The 16,981-nt window shown below is 38.5% G+C and overlaps 1 protein-coding gene across 2 annotated transcripts in view; it reads right to left on the bottom strand.

Moving 5' to 3' along the window:
• The window catches only part of BTAF1 (B-TFIID TATA-box binding protein associated factor 1), a 95,610-nt gene extending 81,783 nt beyond the window's left edge, over positions 1-13,827 (bottom strand). The window contains exons 1-2 of one of the 2 annotated variants that reach the window (XM_024121247.3): positions 13,535-13,669; positions 1,569-1,692 (exon numbers count right to left, since the gene is read on the bottom strand). In XM_024121247.3, the coding sequence (XP_023977015.1) occupies positions 1,569-1,692; positions 13,535-13,548 (138 nt within the window). In that variant the 5' untranslated portion in view covers positions 13,549-13,669. Of the gene's footprint in view, positions 1-1,568; positions 1,693-13,534 lie in introns of both variants that reach the window. The other variant, XM_024121246.3, reaches the window with a different exon arrangement.
• Between the last annotated feature and the right edge of the window lie 3,154 nt (positions 13,828-16,981).

Below are 16,981 nucleotides of genomic sequence, written 5' to 3'. Positions count from 1 at the left end.
TAAAAATAATACTTTAAGTGAAAAAAGCAATCACAAAAGGTCACACATTTATATAAAATGTTCAAAATAAGCAAATCTATAGACAGAGAGTAGATTAGGGGTTGCCTAGGACTGGCTATGGGAGGGGGAGTGATGGAGAGTGACTGGTAATAGGCATGAAGTTTCTTTTGGGGGTGATAGAAATGTTTTAAAATTAGATTGTGGTGATGGTTGCACATATCTGTGAATATGCTAAAAATCATTGAATTGTACACTTTATCTGGGTGAATTGTATGGTATGTAAATTATACTTCAATAAAGCCGTTTTTAAAAAAATAAAACCAAAGGCAATAGGAAAACACGAGGGCAGAGAGGGCATAGGAGGTGAGAAGGTGCTAAAAACAAACTTTGCCTCTTTTGGAATTACTTGATGGCAGCCATATGGTGGGGTCTGAGTTAAGAAGACCAGAACTCATTTGGAAGTCTGGAAACCTTTTCTCAGTTCAGCACAAGTTAGTCTTGTTCATTGTTTCCAGTTTAAGCTCATTCAGTCCTCCATATCTTCCCTTGGGATGAGAAAAAATATATACCTCTCTATCCCCACACCTTTCACATGAGTATGGTATTGCCTAATACGCACCCTTCTCCATTCTGAGAATATGGAGCCTGTAGATGTCAAATCACTATCTCTTCATCGACATCTTGGTTAGAAAGTTCTGATAGTATCTAAGTGGGGAGTGCGTTGGAATGAGAGTCGTTGTTAGCCCCTATGATGGGAAGAATAGAGTGCAGGTTTGTGTATGATGACAAAGGGCTTAGAACTCCTACTCATAGTAAGCAGGGAGGGACAAATCAGAATGAAAGGATGAGATAAGACTGGTGGGAACAGGGATATACTGAGTCTTCCAACATCTGGGCTATCGTACTGCTTCCCACCTTATCCTCTATCCACCGTTCCCACCCCCCTAAACACGGATACAAAGCACTCCTGTTTTTACTTTGCATGCCAGAGAATTAAATAAATGGAATTTGCTGCTTACTATCATACAGTCACACTTCTACAAGCCCACAAAGTTCAGTAAAAATAAAGCATTGCTTAGGGAAAGAACATGGGCTAGGATTATGAAAATACTTATCCACCAAAGCAGAAAGCCTCCACTTTCAAAGAGCTAATAACTAAGAATGTAACAACTAGCTTCTCATATATTCCACCATTACCCATGAGTACTCATCCATTTGAAGACTGCCAACTAGTATAATTATTAGCTGCTAAGAACAAGTTAGACCACTAAAAAACTAGATTAACAACTTACTTTGTTACCAAATTGGATCAGATTCAAATTTGTGCCACAGGCCAAAGGTTCTATACTGTCAAACAAACTTGACGCAAAAAACAAAATATTTTAAACCTTGTGACAAAAATAGCAAAAATTTTAAAATATTTGGAGAAATACTGAGATATTTAATGGAATTTGAAGACCACAAAGTGTCACTAATAAGACAATTTCTTTCTCTACTTTTATGTTCCTGCCCATGGATAAAATTCTACAATTGTATTATACTAAAAGAAAAAAAAAAAGAGTTCTTACTTTAGATAAGAGATTATTTAGCTCGTGGGGATGAAGCTTCACCACTTCTCCAAGTTGCTGTGCAGCAGCTTTTCTTGTAACTGGAGTAGTGCCAGTATCCAGTAAGATAAAAAGACGGTCAAGCCTAAAATAACAAAAATATAATGCTTATTCTGAACTGTTTCTTCATATGTATAAGTCTGAGTCAGTAAATGTACATATTAAGCACCTATGAAGAAAGATTTATGGTAGGGTCACAGGAGATAATCTAACCTCTACTCATAAGGAACTTGCTATGGAGGTGCAGTGAATGAGTAAGGCAAATACACAATTAGAATATAGGGTTCAATACAGGTATTGTACATGCATGGACACATACAATAAGACACATGTCAGAAAAGACGTACAAAGTGCTTTGAGGAGTGGGAATGGAGGCAACAAACACTACATTCCCAACTGTATAATACTGAGAAGGCTTTCTAAAAGAAATGGTGTATGAGCTGGACCTTAATGGTAGAAAAAAATTTCAATACTGGTGGAGATGAGGTGGTAAAAAGGAAAAGGGGGAGAAGCATCTGGAAGAGGGAATAAGAAGAGAACAGCAATAAGAAAAAGGAGACTATATTTAGGGAAGTGAGTAAAACAGCCTGGTTGTAATTCAGGGTACACTTAAAAGAACAGTGGAAGATACAGCTAATATTGTGGAGACCCTTGAATTATAGCTCAGCCATGAAAGTCTTGGGTCAACAAAGTGATGGGACTGGAGCAATGCTTTACAGAGATTAGTCTGGCAGCAGTGTGAAGCATGAAGTAAAATGGAAGGAAACTTTTAGAGAACTTTCAGACCTGAACTACAATCTAAGACTAGAAAGAAGTTTGGGAAAATGCTGCAGAAGTAAAACACCACGGTATAGTAATTCCATGAAATGTCAAGGAAATAAAAGGGTTCTGAGACTCTGAATTTTAGAAATGAAGATATCATTAAAAGATATGGGAATAACTAGTGGAAGAAATGTTATTGAGAAAAGATAACAAGTTTATCAGTGCCAGGGACAGGAAAGCTGGGGGAGACCAAAAAGGATAGTTGAAATAGAGATCTGACGTTCAGGAGAAATTTGAGACCAAAGGTATATAGATATATGAGTCATTCGGATGGAAGTGACAGATACAGCAATAAGATCTCTGAGGAAAGAGTTTGTAAAGATAAATAGCATAATGGGACAAATTCCAGAGCCACAGCCCCACGATTCAAATCCCAGTTCTGACACTTACCCAACAAACGGTTTGGAAAAAAAAATCACAATGCCTTATACCTGGAATAAGTGGGGAGAAAGGGAAAACAGTGTCCCTTTGTTTCTGAGATACAGGAAAATCCTAAGATTTCAAAAAGACAAAGAAACCAGTAACTACCACCAGCTGTCCACATGGTAGAAGGTCTAGACCTTCCACCACAGTACTCATCAGGCTCAATGAGGCAAATGGATGCCACAGGTAATGAAAGGAAGGCGGCTTCATATCCAGAATAAATGGGTACTTTAAACAAGATGAAGGGTGAAAAGGGGCAAGGTTATATTAATTGTGCCCAATCCTATATGAGGGGAGATTTAGAGACTACACCTTTAAATGTCATCTAATGAGGAAAAGAAAGCAAGCAAGGTCCCAAAGTTAAGCATGAGCATTAAGTATTAATAAACTGCAAAGAGGCTCATATTTTACTTCTGGGATTATTTTTCTTTCACAAAGCTAAAAAATTAGAAAGCAAAGCTCTAAAAACCTTTTATGAAAAAATACAAAGCTATAAGGGGGGCAAATGAAATAAGCAGAGTTTTTCCTTCTCTTCTTACTTTTTCTTTTCGAAGGGGTAGTATTTATAAAACTAGCCAGTCACTGATAAGCACAAAATCACTGTAACTGGTAAAATATATATATATAACTAAAACAGATCTTTTTCAGTCAAGAAGGCTAAGGGTACTATGAAAACTTTTCAACTGCTTCAGAACAAAACACTAAGAGGTGAGGTTCAAATCTTGCAGTTAAGAGTATGCGTAAGAAGGACATAGTTCAAGAAAAATAATTGAGGTAATGAAAGCCAGTGAAATAAAGGGGAAAAAAAGAGTAATACAACACATTTTTTGCTTCCAATATACTGAATGGCACACAGAGTGATTTTATAGAAATTATTTCTAAAAAACATGCAAAATCAATTTATTTTATACACTGTGCACAGACACACCCCACCTTTTGACACAGTATTTCTCCTTATCCATTCAAGGCTATCTAAATACTTGTCTTTACCCATTCATTCTTCAGGCCTTGCTACAGGATTTGGTGAACAGTGACTCACAGATAATGGGACAAAAGGGAGAAAAAAAAATTTTGACAGCTGGTTTTCTTAAAGTTCTAACACTAAGTCAGACCCCAAATCCCTTCCCCATAAAATGACTTCCCTTATACATCCCATACATAACCCTAAGAATGCTCTTTGACGTATTTTCATCTTTATAACTGATTGTGATGTTAAAGTTACTGAAACTCTGAACCTTCACAACAAATAAATGCCTATTTCCATGACTCTGATTTTGAATGCCTCCGCTCAATGAAATTTGCAAAAAGAAATTTTAAATAATCTATAAACAACTTTCTATCAGGCAAATATTCATTTTAAATCGATATTCTATGGCAGGCAAAATTATCAAAGATTAAATGTTTTATTATAAAAATTATGTCTTAGGTCAAATTTATGCAACAGTGGACTTATATTTGCATATGATGCACGCATTCTTTATAACAATATCGGGCTCTCTTGTATGTGTACAGTTCACATAAATCCAGGACTTTCTTACAGGAAAACAGTGGTAAAATGGTAAAACAAACTAGACTGGAAGTTAGGAGACAAAGCACTACTTTTGTCACTTGTTAGAAGACTTACAGAAGCTCACTTAACTTTGCTTAACCTCTTATTTTGTAGGGTTAAACTAGATTTAGCCATATTTTATAGCTTCACATCATTGCATTTGTTTTAATAGGTTTTTTTTCCCTTATATACCATAGTGTTTGACATATCTTTGACTTATTTGATGCAAAGTTCCCTAGACTGCACCTCTGGAAAGACTTCAACTACTTCATAATTCCCCCCTTTTTTTTTTTGGCTATGCTGGGTTTTCGTTGCTTCACACGGGCTTTCTCTAGTTGTGGCAAGCACGGGCTACTCTTCATTGTGGTGCACGGGCACCTCACTGCAGTGGCTTCTCTTGTTGCAGAGCAAGGGCTCTAGGCACACGGGCTTCAGTAGTCGTGGCGTGCGGGCTCAGTAGTTGCAGTGCTTGGGCTTAGTTGTCCTGCAGCATGTGGCACCTTCCGGACCAGGGATCGAACCCGTGTCCCCTGCACTGGCAGACAGATTCTTAACCACTGGACCACCAGGGAAGTCCCCATAATTCCTTTCTTGATGATGGAGTTTCTGCTTTGGTGACTAAAAGCAAAGCTGGCTGCAAAATGAACACTCTAAGGAAGTGACAATACTAACCTGTTTATAAATCCATGTGTAAAAAGTTAAAATAAAATTGACAGTTTTCCCCAATCATTTCCACTTTCCTCAAGTCCCAGTTGCCATTCCTTATTCCTTAAAAAGGAATGGACTGAGTAGATCTCTAGATTATGGAACAAGAACTATCTCGTTCTCTACTCATTACCTCTAAAGGTCTTTACACTTATCCTCTTTCAATTTCAGATGAAAAGACAATCCTCACTCTTCTTCAAGACTTACATAAAGTCCTGCTATTTTTTCTTGTTACCATCTCCTTCTACCCTCATTCAATTATCCTTTCTCCAATATCTTAAATCACTGCCTTAGTAATCTATTCCCTTCTATCTTCAAATATCCAGAGGTCCATCTTTAATGAGAAGGTAAACTGCTTGACTTTCATCTTCTAGAACACTTTCTTTTTGCTGCCAAGCATCTTGAACAAGTGCTTAAAATCACTTCTTTATCTCCTCACCATACACAATTTAATCGCTATAAATCAAGTTTCTATCCTTCTTTACTAATAAAGTAGCACACCTGAAGGTTACCAATGAACTTCTAAGCTCTAAATCAAATGGTTTGTGGTTTTTTTTGTAAAGCCAATTTTCATGAATCTTCTATGACATGTGATTTCAGCAAGTACCCCATTCTTAAAATATTTCCCTTCCTAAGTTTTCGCAACATTCTGTTACCCTGTTCTTCTCTGAACTCTTAATTCTTTCTGTGGTTTCCCTACTCTTAACACTCTTAATATGAACATTCTCCTAGATTCAATCCTTGGCTGCCCATCTCTCACCCATTTCTCCTGTAGGAAACTGTAATTTGTTTAAACTATAACACAGTAAAAATAATCCCCAAACCTAGCCCATCTGGGAGCTCCAGTGCCACACTTTCAACTGCCTGATGAGCATAACTCCATACTAATGTGATCTCGTTGCTAAATTTACTTCCTAAAGCACTCTTTGATCAAATTATTACTTTACTCTAAAACTTTCAATGGCTCACCCTTACCTACCAGATAGCAATCAAAAACAAAAAAGTATCTCCCAAACAGGGTCCATTTTGGTTTCCACAATTTTGTCTACCCTGTTTCCTCTACTTGGAATGTCTTTCTTGGTCCAATTCTTCAGCTAGCTCAAGATTCAGTTCAAGTCCTTTACCTTCTTGAAACCATCTCAGACTACTATACTATTACCTCCTCTTCTAAAATCCACAGGGATTCTCATCTTAAATAACCATTTTGGCATTTATTATGCATTTTTTGGCATTATTATGAATTCTTGTGTCTTTACATTAATTTGTCACGTGTTGTCTTATGCTCGTTAGGCTTCACCTTCTTCAATGATTCTTTTTGTCCCCCACAATACTTTGCACAGTGTCTTTGCAGTGTCTTTGCACAGTCAAATATTTGTTGAATACTTGGTATTTACTGTAATTAAAATTATGAAGAAAAGTTCAAGTTTCCGGGGGACAGGTTTAAGCACCATTTTTAAGCAAAGCAAGAGGGTGCTATATTACAATTTTTTTTGCTTCCTTCAAGAAATATCCTTAATCTGTCATAGCTATATTACATAAAAACAAGTTATAAAAATAACAGAAGTGATGCTAAGGCAATGTTTCAGTAAGTGAAAAGATGAACACAGCAGTACTTTAGCAAGCTGAACATCACGGCAGTTACACTTGCTCCAAAGACCAAGCCGAAAAAGACCGTGCAGTAGGCACTGTATTCCTTCAATAATTTCTACCCTTCCTAAACTTTCCATTAGTCCTCTGCTACCCAGTTCCATTACAGCCATATCCTGCTCAAAGACCTTCGACTCCTCTCTAACCTAATGCTGACTCTGCCTCACAACCACACAGTTCCTCCTGCTTTCTTCAAAGTCTTTTATCCCAATCCATGTCATGTCAGCTCTGCTCCCTCACCAGCCAACTGCCCTGAGGGTAGCAGATCAGCTCACCCTCTCATCCAATTCCAGGCCTGTTTATTCTCACATCTCCCACCTTTTGATAGCCAAATGTGCCTCCCTGAATAGAGGAATGGGGACCCAAGAATGCTTCTTCAGTCCTCTTGACTCAAAGCCCCTTTTGGAGTTCTCCATTCCTCTCTCCAGGACAACAGATTAGATGCCACACAAAAGGAAGAACAAAGGGATGTGCAGACCAGGATCTCACAAGAGGGCAATCTGACCTATTACTCCAAGATAGCCAGCTATGAGGCAAGCAAGGTAAGCATCAGTGCCAGGCCACAATGGAAAAGGCTGGTATAATGAACTGGTAGGGGACAGGAAAGGGCATGAGACAGAGTCAGTATTATGTTGGAGGGCAGACAGGGCCCTTGATGAGGGAGAGGTCTGAAGGCTAGGTGATCAAAAGAAAAAGGAAGTTAAAAGAAGAGCTGATTGAGGGAATACAGTACTTACCACGATACTTCTTTTGGCTAAACCTTATGTTGCATAACAGCTAATAGAAAAAAATGACATTCTTCATTCGCCGAAGGATAGACAGATGGAGGAGAAAGAGGTAACAGATGTCAGGCTGAATGGAAGGTACCAAAGACTGTAGATGAATAATTTTAATAAAACATAAGGCAATTATATTTGACAGTATCCACTGGTTATGAATCTACTGATGATGATAATCTGGCCCATTTTCAATTTGGATTTTAATTCACGGAAATAACTATAAAAGATATGATTCATGTTTATATTACAAACCTGTGATTTCAGAAAACTGCTCTAAAGACTGCCTAGAGGGAAGAGGGCATGGGAAGACGTGTGTGGGATTAAGAGACACAAACTACTATGTACAAAATAAATAAGCAACAAGGATACATTGTACAGCACATAATAACTTTAAATGATGTATAATCTATAAAATACTGAATCACGATGTTGTACCCCTGAAACCAATACAATGTTGAAAATTAATTATACTTCAATTTAAAAGAAAATGTGGTTAAAAAAAAAAGACTGCCTAGAAAAAGGAAAGTATGTGGGAGTTTGTAGAGGTTATGCTGGCAAATGCGATCTAACTTCAGCTGTTTGCATTATGATAATTCATAAAGTAAAAATATAAAAAGAAACCATATGCATTTTGAACTATAAAACGTGTCCTAGATTACTACTTCATCATTAATAAACATATATATATTGCATTTCCACTCCTAAGCCATTTGAGGATAAAAAAAAGTATAAGATATAACTTCCTCAATCTACTTCCAATCTCAATATTCTCAGAATAAATTTAATCACTCTGAAAATGTATGGAAGGTCTACTGGCAGAATACCTCACATAGATGGCTTTGTAATCTTAACTAAAAGGGATTGGTCAGTGAAGTCTGTCCATGTTGTCATACATTTTTTACATTTACTATTTGAAGTTTTACTTTTCTGTGTTACTTAGGGAATAAGAAAATAAATAGCTGATATGAACACTGTACTTAGTCCTACATAATATCATTAAGCAAGGAAGTTATGGTCAAAAGAAACAACTGCCAAGAAATTGTCTAGACTAATGTTTTAAAATGTATGCCTTCTAGTTCCTACTGTGGGTTATTTGAAACTATGTTAATGTTATGTTTTTTAAACAAGAAAGTAGATTAATTTGAAATACCACATAGGACAACAAGAACAAATATGAAGATGTGAAACCACACCAAAGCCAGGTGCCAAGGGCAGGTGCCTGCTAGATAATTTACATTCCCCCCACTCCCACTCTAGAACACAAACTCCATGAGAATGGGAACTCTATTTTTGTTCTTTGCTGTATCTCCAGCACCTAGAACATAAAAAGCACTCTGTAAATACTTGTTAAATGAGTGCTGAAAAAGGACAACCAAGTTGCGTTATTTCCTTCAGGCCATAGTTTTTTCTAATCTCCGCCTCTTGCATGACTTTATCTTAAAGACGAAATGTAGGTTTTGCAGGAAAAATATCTGTGGTTTTAAAACTTCATTTGAAATTATACTCTTTAAAACGGTGAATTTTGTTATGTGTATGGTACTTTGAGAAATAAACTAAAACAGGGAGGAATATACCACAGGGATTAAAATGGATACACTTATATAATGCCTCCTCCACCTTTCCTAGCTTTTTGTCCCTACATTTAAAAAATAACAAAATATTTGATATATTACAATTTACAACAGTGCCTTCTGTCAGTCTTATAATGGATAGAAATTAGCAATAATGGAGGAATAGGCCTAGCAAACATGAGCAACCTGTGCTGTCCTATAGGTAAGATTATTTTAGCATTTTCCCTGTCAAGAGCAAGGACCCACTGGAATTTGCATTGGCATCATGAAACCTCCTTTTACTTGGCAGAATAGGCCATTGAAACAATGTTTCTCTGAAGTATCAGCAATGCAGAGAGAGAATTATCAAAACTGAGCAAAGTTCTGCTCACATGTAGCAATTTGTTTCTTCCATAAGAGGGTATGATCCCTTTTTTCCCCTGAATCTTTTCTGAACACTGCATCGTTTTTAAATGCAAAGAATATGTGTCAGACTTAAGGCACGACTTCTAAAACAGTCAAGTCATAATTACTGTCTCTACATTTTAGACATGAACTTTATAGCAGAGATCACTCAGGAAAAATTCTCTAAATTATATTTTTACATTTTCTCTATATGATCAAGGAAAAACTAAGTTCACAATAGCTAATCAATGTATAACAACAGTCAATCAATTGTGGCATAAACAGGCAAAGGTATCAAAAACAATCTTTTTAAAAAATCTGTATTAAGCCATGGAACCCAACATCATCACACATTCACCTACACCTTTTGCAATGAGCATAAGTTTTAACAATCCCTCTAAGGTTGCCTTTACTGTTGGTGACTCAACCCCAACTAGATGACAGATAATACAGGGAGAGAGGCTCTTGTGAGCCTCTACAAAACAGTATTCAAAGATTTAACAATTATAATTCAAACTGTTTGCAAACAACACTGAAAGCCTGTAATATATACTAATTTGTTTTTTTGCTGAGGTTGATTTTATGGGAGCAAGTCAAGTAGCTAGTGAGTGAGCTTGGCTGACCTTCCAGTATTCACATCTTAAGGGCAACATTGTTCTCCTACATATGTATGCTCTCTTTTATTTAGGGTCTAAAGGAGTCATACATTTTTTAGTAGTATTTCACTGCATTTTATAGAGAACTTCAAATGCTATAATTGTATGTGCAATTTTAGAGAGTCACAAAGCTTTTTTTCGGGGGGGGGCGGTGTTTGTTTGTGGCAAGATTTAACTCATCCATGGATCAAGAGTTGACCATACATTTCACGATTTGCTACATTCTTATAATTCAAAGTACATTAAAACTAGGCCTTTATAAAACTAAGTGGGGTCTAAAAATTTTGATTACACAAAATGCAGGGTTACATTACATCCAATTTGTATTATAAAAGACTGCTATCACAGAATTGTACTAGGTTATAAACTTATAAAACTAGTTCTGACAATGTTTATTATATTTTTAAAATTATAATTCTGGCTAATAGTCAAAGCTATAAAGGTTTTCTCCCTCAGGGAAAACTGTAAAACTCAGAAGCACTCATTGAAAAACACCAGAAATACTCTACTATATATAAATTACAAAAAAATCATGAGAGGAATTAAAACAAGAAAAAAAAGCACTCACTTATTCCTTTTTTTTTAAAACGTACTGAGCACCTACCAGGAACGAGGCACTCTCCTGGGGGATAGAAAGATCAAAGACATTCCCTTCTCTCACAGAGCTGATGCTCAAGCAGGGGAGAGAACAATTAAACAATCACTTACAAAGTATGATAAATATGACTGATAAGAGTACACGTTGGTGCAAAGAGCTCAGATGAAGGAAAACCAGAGAAGGTTTCCCAAACAAAGTGACATATGTATAGGCTTAGGGTTTAGACCTAAAAACTAAGGTTGGAATTAGCCAGACTGGGGGGAAGTGGGGGAGGTAGGAAAAATGTTCCAGAGATAAAGACTTGGAGGTGAGAACAAAGATTCAGAATGAAGGGGAGTGGAGAAGAGAGAGAGAGATGCAGAGAACCTGAGACAAGATGAAGCTTAAAAAGGTAAAGCAGGAACCAGATCACAAATGATCTGGTAAGATGTGTTTGTTACGGAATGTGGCCTTTATCTTAAGGCAAAAGAAAACTAAAGGGTTTTAAGCAGAAAAAAGGCCATATTAAAATTAGCATATTAGCAAACAATAATATAACTGAAATGAAGAATAAATTAGAAAGAGATGCCATGGGAGGCAGGAGAGCAGAGTGGCTGCTGTTACAGGTATCTCGGATTAGAGATGATGGTGGTATGGAGGAGGACTGTGGTAATTCGTATGGAAAGAAAAAGACTGGCCAGAGAAAGATTAGAAAGGTTGAACTGACAAGACTGGATGTGGGGACTAGCTAGACTGGGGGAAAGGAAGGGAGAGCAAAGTCAAATATTATTCCTAGATTTCTGGATCTTGCAATCTGAACTTAATATTTCCCTTCTATTGGAAATACTTACAAGGTCCTAAAAACATTAGTTTCTTTTCAGTTACATACATTGATATAAGCAGTGCAAAAAATATTTTAGATTTGGTTCTAGCAAATATGATTTTTATCTCTTGAACCATCTTCCACCTTTTCTACAATAAAGTATTAAAATGAGTCTGTATTCCACACCAAAAGGAAAAAGGAAATTTAGTTAATGAAGACAGGTGCTCAGTGCATGGAGAAGGCTAGCTTGAAATTAAAGTTTGCTATCTAAAGTGAATCTTCAGATGAAAAAGTCAAGGACTGACAGTATCCCCAAACCAGAAAGTGTCTCAAAAGTGTTTTCTGTTAACCTATATTACCAAAATAAGCACAGGACTAGCTCTTTCATAAAACCATGACAGGCTTTCTTTTTACAGTAGAATTTGACAGAATTTTGGCAAGCTAAATAAAAAAGATCTATAGAAAAAAAGAACACCACCCTTTGAAATCCAACGTCAAGAACAAAAAGCACTTACTTTCAAAACTCACTCATTCATTCAGAAGTTTAGGTGCTCTAAACTTCTATAAATAGATTAACATTGGCCAAGCAGATTAGGCGCTCTTTAATCTTTCATTTTGTCTCTATAAAACTATAACCAATACTGTGAACATATACCGTCTATTCATGAACTAAATTTCAAGAGCTGCTCATTCCCTTAAACGTTGTACCACCTTATAAACAGAATATCATATTAAGTTTGTATATCAATGTATTTATAATGTATGTATTTATATATTCATATGGGGGTAACAAATTAGATGATACATCTTTCTGTATTTGCAAAAATTGAAAATACTACTTGTATACTCTCAAGGCGATTTTACATATCACAAAATAAGAATTTCCTCACATTGAACGGATTCAACTTATCTATGAAATAAAAATTAGATGCCCCACTACAGGTATCTTAGGACCACTTTCACCCAACTCCCATGGGTTTCTCCCACGCACTCTTTTATCAGTTATCTAGGGAGTTTGTGAGGGATGGGTTATCATTTCACTTGCAAAACAGGAATGTGTTCAGTTAACTATAAAAAATGAATAAAAACTATGTTATCTGAACTATCATCATTTTTCCCCTTTCAGTCTGTGTGGCAGAAGGACCCATTTCTCATGAAAACTAACAGTAAACTTGGCGAATCCTGACTGCTATCAGAGGGACTATCCCCTACTTACACACACACACATGTCCACTAACTTCAAGCCTCTGACAAAATGTACTCCCCCCACTCTCTCATATTGGAGGAAAGGAGAACTTTCCTTCTATAGCTATACAAATAAATGTCTTGCTGGTCTTTCTACAGTTTCCTATCGATGGGCATCGCTTTAAACTAGTTTAAGATTCACGATACATCTTTCACGCCTTAGTTAAGGAAGACGATGCTAATACAATAATTTGCTAAAGATTAAAATGTTGACGACTGATGTGTACTGTCAAACAAAGGGAAGAATTATACTGTAATGTAAGGAAAAAGTCCTCAGGAACGAACATATCCCTAAAGCCGTAAACACAAAATTTTAACATAATTAGAAGGTCACGTAGATAATATTAACTCAAAATCTCCCCGACTTCGACAGTTGCTACCAAGTTTTCCCGTGAAATGGAGGTTAGGGATCGGCCTTAAAATGCTCAGAAAGAGAAGAGACTCTCCTAGAACTGAAAGAGGGAAGAGAAACCAGAGAAGAGAAACACAGTGAGGAAAGAGAAAAACTAGCCCTAACGCGCCAAAGGGTCTATTCAACAACAAAAAAGACATTTTTGAACCGATTTACGAGGGGTAACCCGAGCCCAAACCCCCGCGAACCGAGGGGCGAACCGCGGAGTCTGGGGAGGAAGGCGCCCGAGCCCAGTGACAATGGGAACCGTTCCTTTCTAAAAGCGGGGGCTCCGAGAGGAGACCGTGCCTCGCGCGGGCCGCCTTCCCGTCCGCTTGGGAGAAGCTAGACCCACCTGGAGACCGCCATGGCCGGGCGCCGGCGGTTCGGAGCTCCCCGCGAGCGACGCGCCGCGCTGCCGAGGCGCTAGTTTCCAGGGAGCGGAGCGGCGCAGGCCCAGGCCACGGAGCAGATAGAAGCGGCCGGTACAGCGCGGGATGTCCCGGCGCGGGCCCTCGGGCATCTACCCCGCCGCCTACCAGAGCTCGTCCCTGCCGCGGCCCGGGGGTCTGAGACGGCGGCGGAGGCAGCAGTCCTCCGACCCGCACGACTTCAAACCGGGTGCCCCCAACCCCGCTCTTTGCTGACGCAGGCGTCGGCACGCCGGACTGAGCGTCAGCGCGCCGGAAGTGACGCCCGCTCACCTTCAGGGGCTCCGCTCCGCTGCTGAGTAGGAGTATGAACCCCTACGGCCTGGCGGCGTGCGCCGCCAAAAAAAGCTATCTTTGCTCATCTAGAGGGGGTCGGTAGTCTTCATACGAGGCGAGAGAGGAGAAATGAGTCCACTTATTTTCTAGGGAAGGAAAAGAAGCGATCTAGCCAAGGTTCTGGGAGTTAAAACCTTTGCTTCTAATTCCTCACTGCCCCGATCCCCATCTCACCAGACTGCTTCTAGAGAAAGCAGAATCCACAGGACCATAGCATGCTCTAGTCCAGGTGGCGATGCCAGTGGGAGGGGTGAAATCCAGAAAGATCTACAACGGCACTGAAGACTCGGCTCGAATGTTTGCCATCTATCTGCCATATGTTCTGCCTAGGTATTGGAGGGAAGGTATTCTGTCAACCATTTTGCCATGTTTGATTTCTTAATTGCTTGTGTTGTTGGTACCATGATTTTCTCAACCATATTTGAAAACTCTCAGCCATTTATTTATGTATTTATTTATTTGCTTATGTGGCTGTTCAGTCGCTTAATTTATTAGGCTTTTAAACATTCTTCTGTCACCTAGTGCAGGTCCTTATCACCTTAAACTTGATTTTTATGATAGTAAAGTAATATTTCTCCAGCTTCAACTGAGCCCATCTTAATGGCCTCCAACAGATTAATCTTCATGAAACACTGCTTTCACCGTGTCACTCCTCTGCTTATAAAACTTATCCATTGGCTTCTCATTATTTGTAAAGGCTTTGCCTCAATCCCTGAGTCTTTTTCATCTATAAAATGAGGCTAATGAGAAGTACTATAGAAATAAAATGAGGTCATGTATCTAGAAAAGCTTACAAGAGTTTATAAAGCATAAAGGGAAAGAAGCTAACTTAAGAACCTATGTACTAGGCATTTGGCATGCATTATCTCATAATTTGTAGGCCAACCCTGTAAAGTAAGTTTTAATCTTTATTTATAGGTGAGAAAACTAAGCTCAGGAAGGTTAAGTAATTTGCCCAAGATACAAGCTACTAATAATATTTACTGTTCATTCTTAAACAAATATTAATTTGGCCCCTGCTCTATGCCCGACACTCTGCTCGGCACTATTTTATACTATTAGACAATATCTGATTAAGCTGATGTTCACATGTCTTCATATTTCACAGCCTCCTCCCACCTGCCTTCTCAGTGCATGTAACACCACTGAAACTAACAAGCAGGTACATTTACTGATTGTACACTACATTCATTTATTCAGCCAAAATTAAGTACCTACCACATGCTAAACTCTATACTAGAGATTAGGGCTTCTAAAGAAACCAAGAACAGATAAGGTGCCCACTCTAGTTGAACTTACATTCTAAATGGAGGAAAGAGACTGAACAGATAAACAAGAAAATATCATGTCTGTATGCTATGGAAAGCAGAATGATGGGATAGAGAGTGTGATTAGAGACCCCAGACTGGGTGATTAAGGGGAAATGAAGAAGGAGCTTAATCTGAGGCCTGAAGGACAAGAGGGAGCCAGCTATGTGAAAACCTGGGGAGCCTTCCAGATAGGGGATACAACTAGTTTAAAAACCTAAGAGAAGCTGGCTATCTTGGGAGACAAGATGGGAGAGGTAGAAAGGGGCCATTGTAAGGCATTTGGATTTTAGTCTAGCAATAGAAAGTCATAGGAGGGTTTTAAGCATGTGAGTAAAATGATCTGATATACATTTTTAAAAATCTTACTCTTTAATATCCAAGAGGTAATTAGATATATAGTTCTAAAGGACATATAGAAGAGAAGAAAAGGCTGGTGTTACAGATTGGTAAGGCGTAGTGTAATAATCAAATATATTGAAGTCAGACTGACTTGTTTTTAAATCCTTCCTCACCACACTTAACAGTTGTGTGTCCAGGGAGTTGTATAACCTTTCTAAGCTTCAATTGCTTCTGGGAAATTGGGACAATAATAGCACCTTATAGGGTTGTGGTAAGGATTAAATGATATAATGAATATAAAGCATTTAACCCAGTGACTGAAACTTTAAGCACTCAAAAACATTATTGAGTGTTCTTTTTGTTAACTATGCAACCTTAAGCAAATGACTTACCTTCTATGTCTTAATTTCCTCAGCTGTGAAATGGGGATAATATTAATACTGGTATACAACCCTTATCTGAGACCCTGGCTAGAGATGGTTTTCTGAATTTAGAATTTTTTAGATTTTGAAAGGTAATCCAGTGCATATTATGTCACACCCTAGCAGCTTCTAGGGCAGCACCCCATAGTCAAGTACATTTATAGTTCTGCAGCAAAACGTATGAATAGCCATACTAAGAGGACTAAGTAAGAAACTCTAAATAGATGCATGGCAGTTTAGGTCAGGTTTTGCTGCCAGATGAATTTTTTTAAAGTATCATATTCAGACCTTTTTCAATTCCAGAATTGTAAATAATGGATCACGAACCTGTACTTTGTAAAGTTGTTGTAAGGAGCAAATGAATTGATACATGATACACTTAAGAAATACTAAGTGCTAAATAAATTTTAGCTATTATTATTTTTTTTATCACCAGAAAGGTGGCTTCAAAAATCAATGACAAGGGGCTTCCCTGGAGGCGCAGTGGTTAAGAATCCGCCTGCCAATGCAGGGGACATGGGTTCGAGCCCTGGTCCGGGAAGATCCCACATGCCGCGGAGCAACTAAGCCCGTGCGCGACAACTACTGAGCCTGTGCTCTAGAGCCCGCGAGCCACAACTATTGAGCCCGTGTGCCACAACTACTGAAGCCCGCATGCCTAAAGCCCATGCTCCGCAACAAGAGAAGCCACCACAATGAGAAGCCCACACACTGCAACCAAGAGTAGTCCCCACTCACTGCAACTAGAAAAAGCCCACGCACAGCCACGAAGACACAGTGCAGCCAAAAATAAACAAATTAAATAAATAAATTTAAAAAAAAATCAATGTTAGGACTTCCCTGGTGGCGCAGTGCTTAAGAATCCGCCTGCCAATGCAGGAGACACGGGTTCGAGCCCTGGTCCGGGAAGATCCCACATGCCGCGAAGCAACTAAGCCCGTGCGCCACAACTACTGAACCTGCG

The sequence above is a fragment of the Physeter macrocephalus genome, chromosome 20 (genome assembly GCF_002837175.3).
Source record: "Physeter macrocephalus isolate SW-GA chromosome 20, ASM283717v5, whole genome shotgun sequence".
NCBI lineage: Eukaryota > Metazoa > Chordata > Mammalia > Artiodactyla > Physeteridae > Physeter > Physeter macrocephalus.
This window is presented reverse-complemented; position numbering and strand designations above follow the sequence as displayed.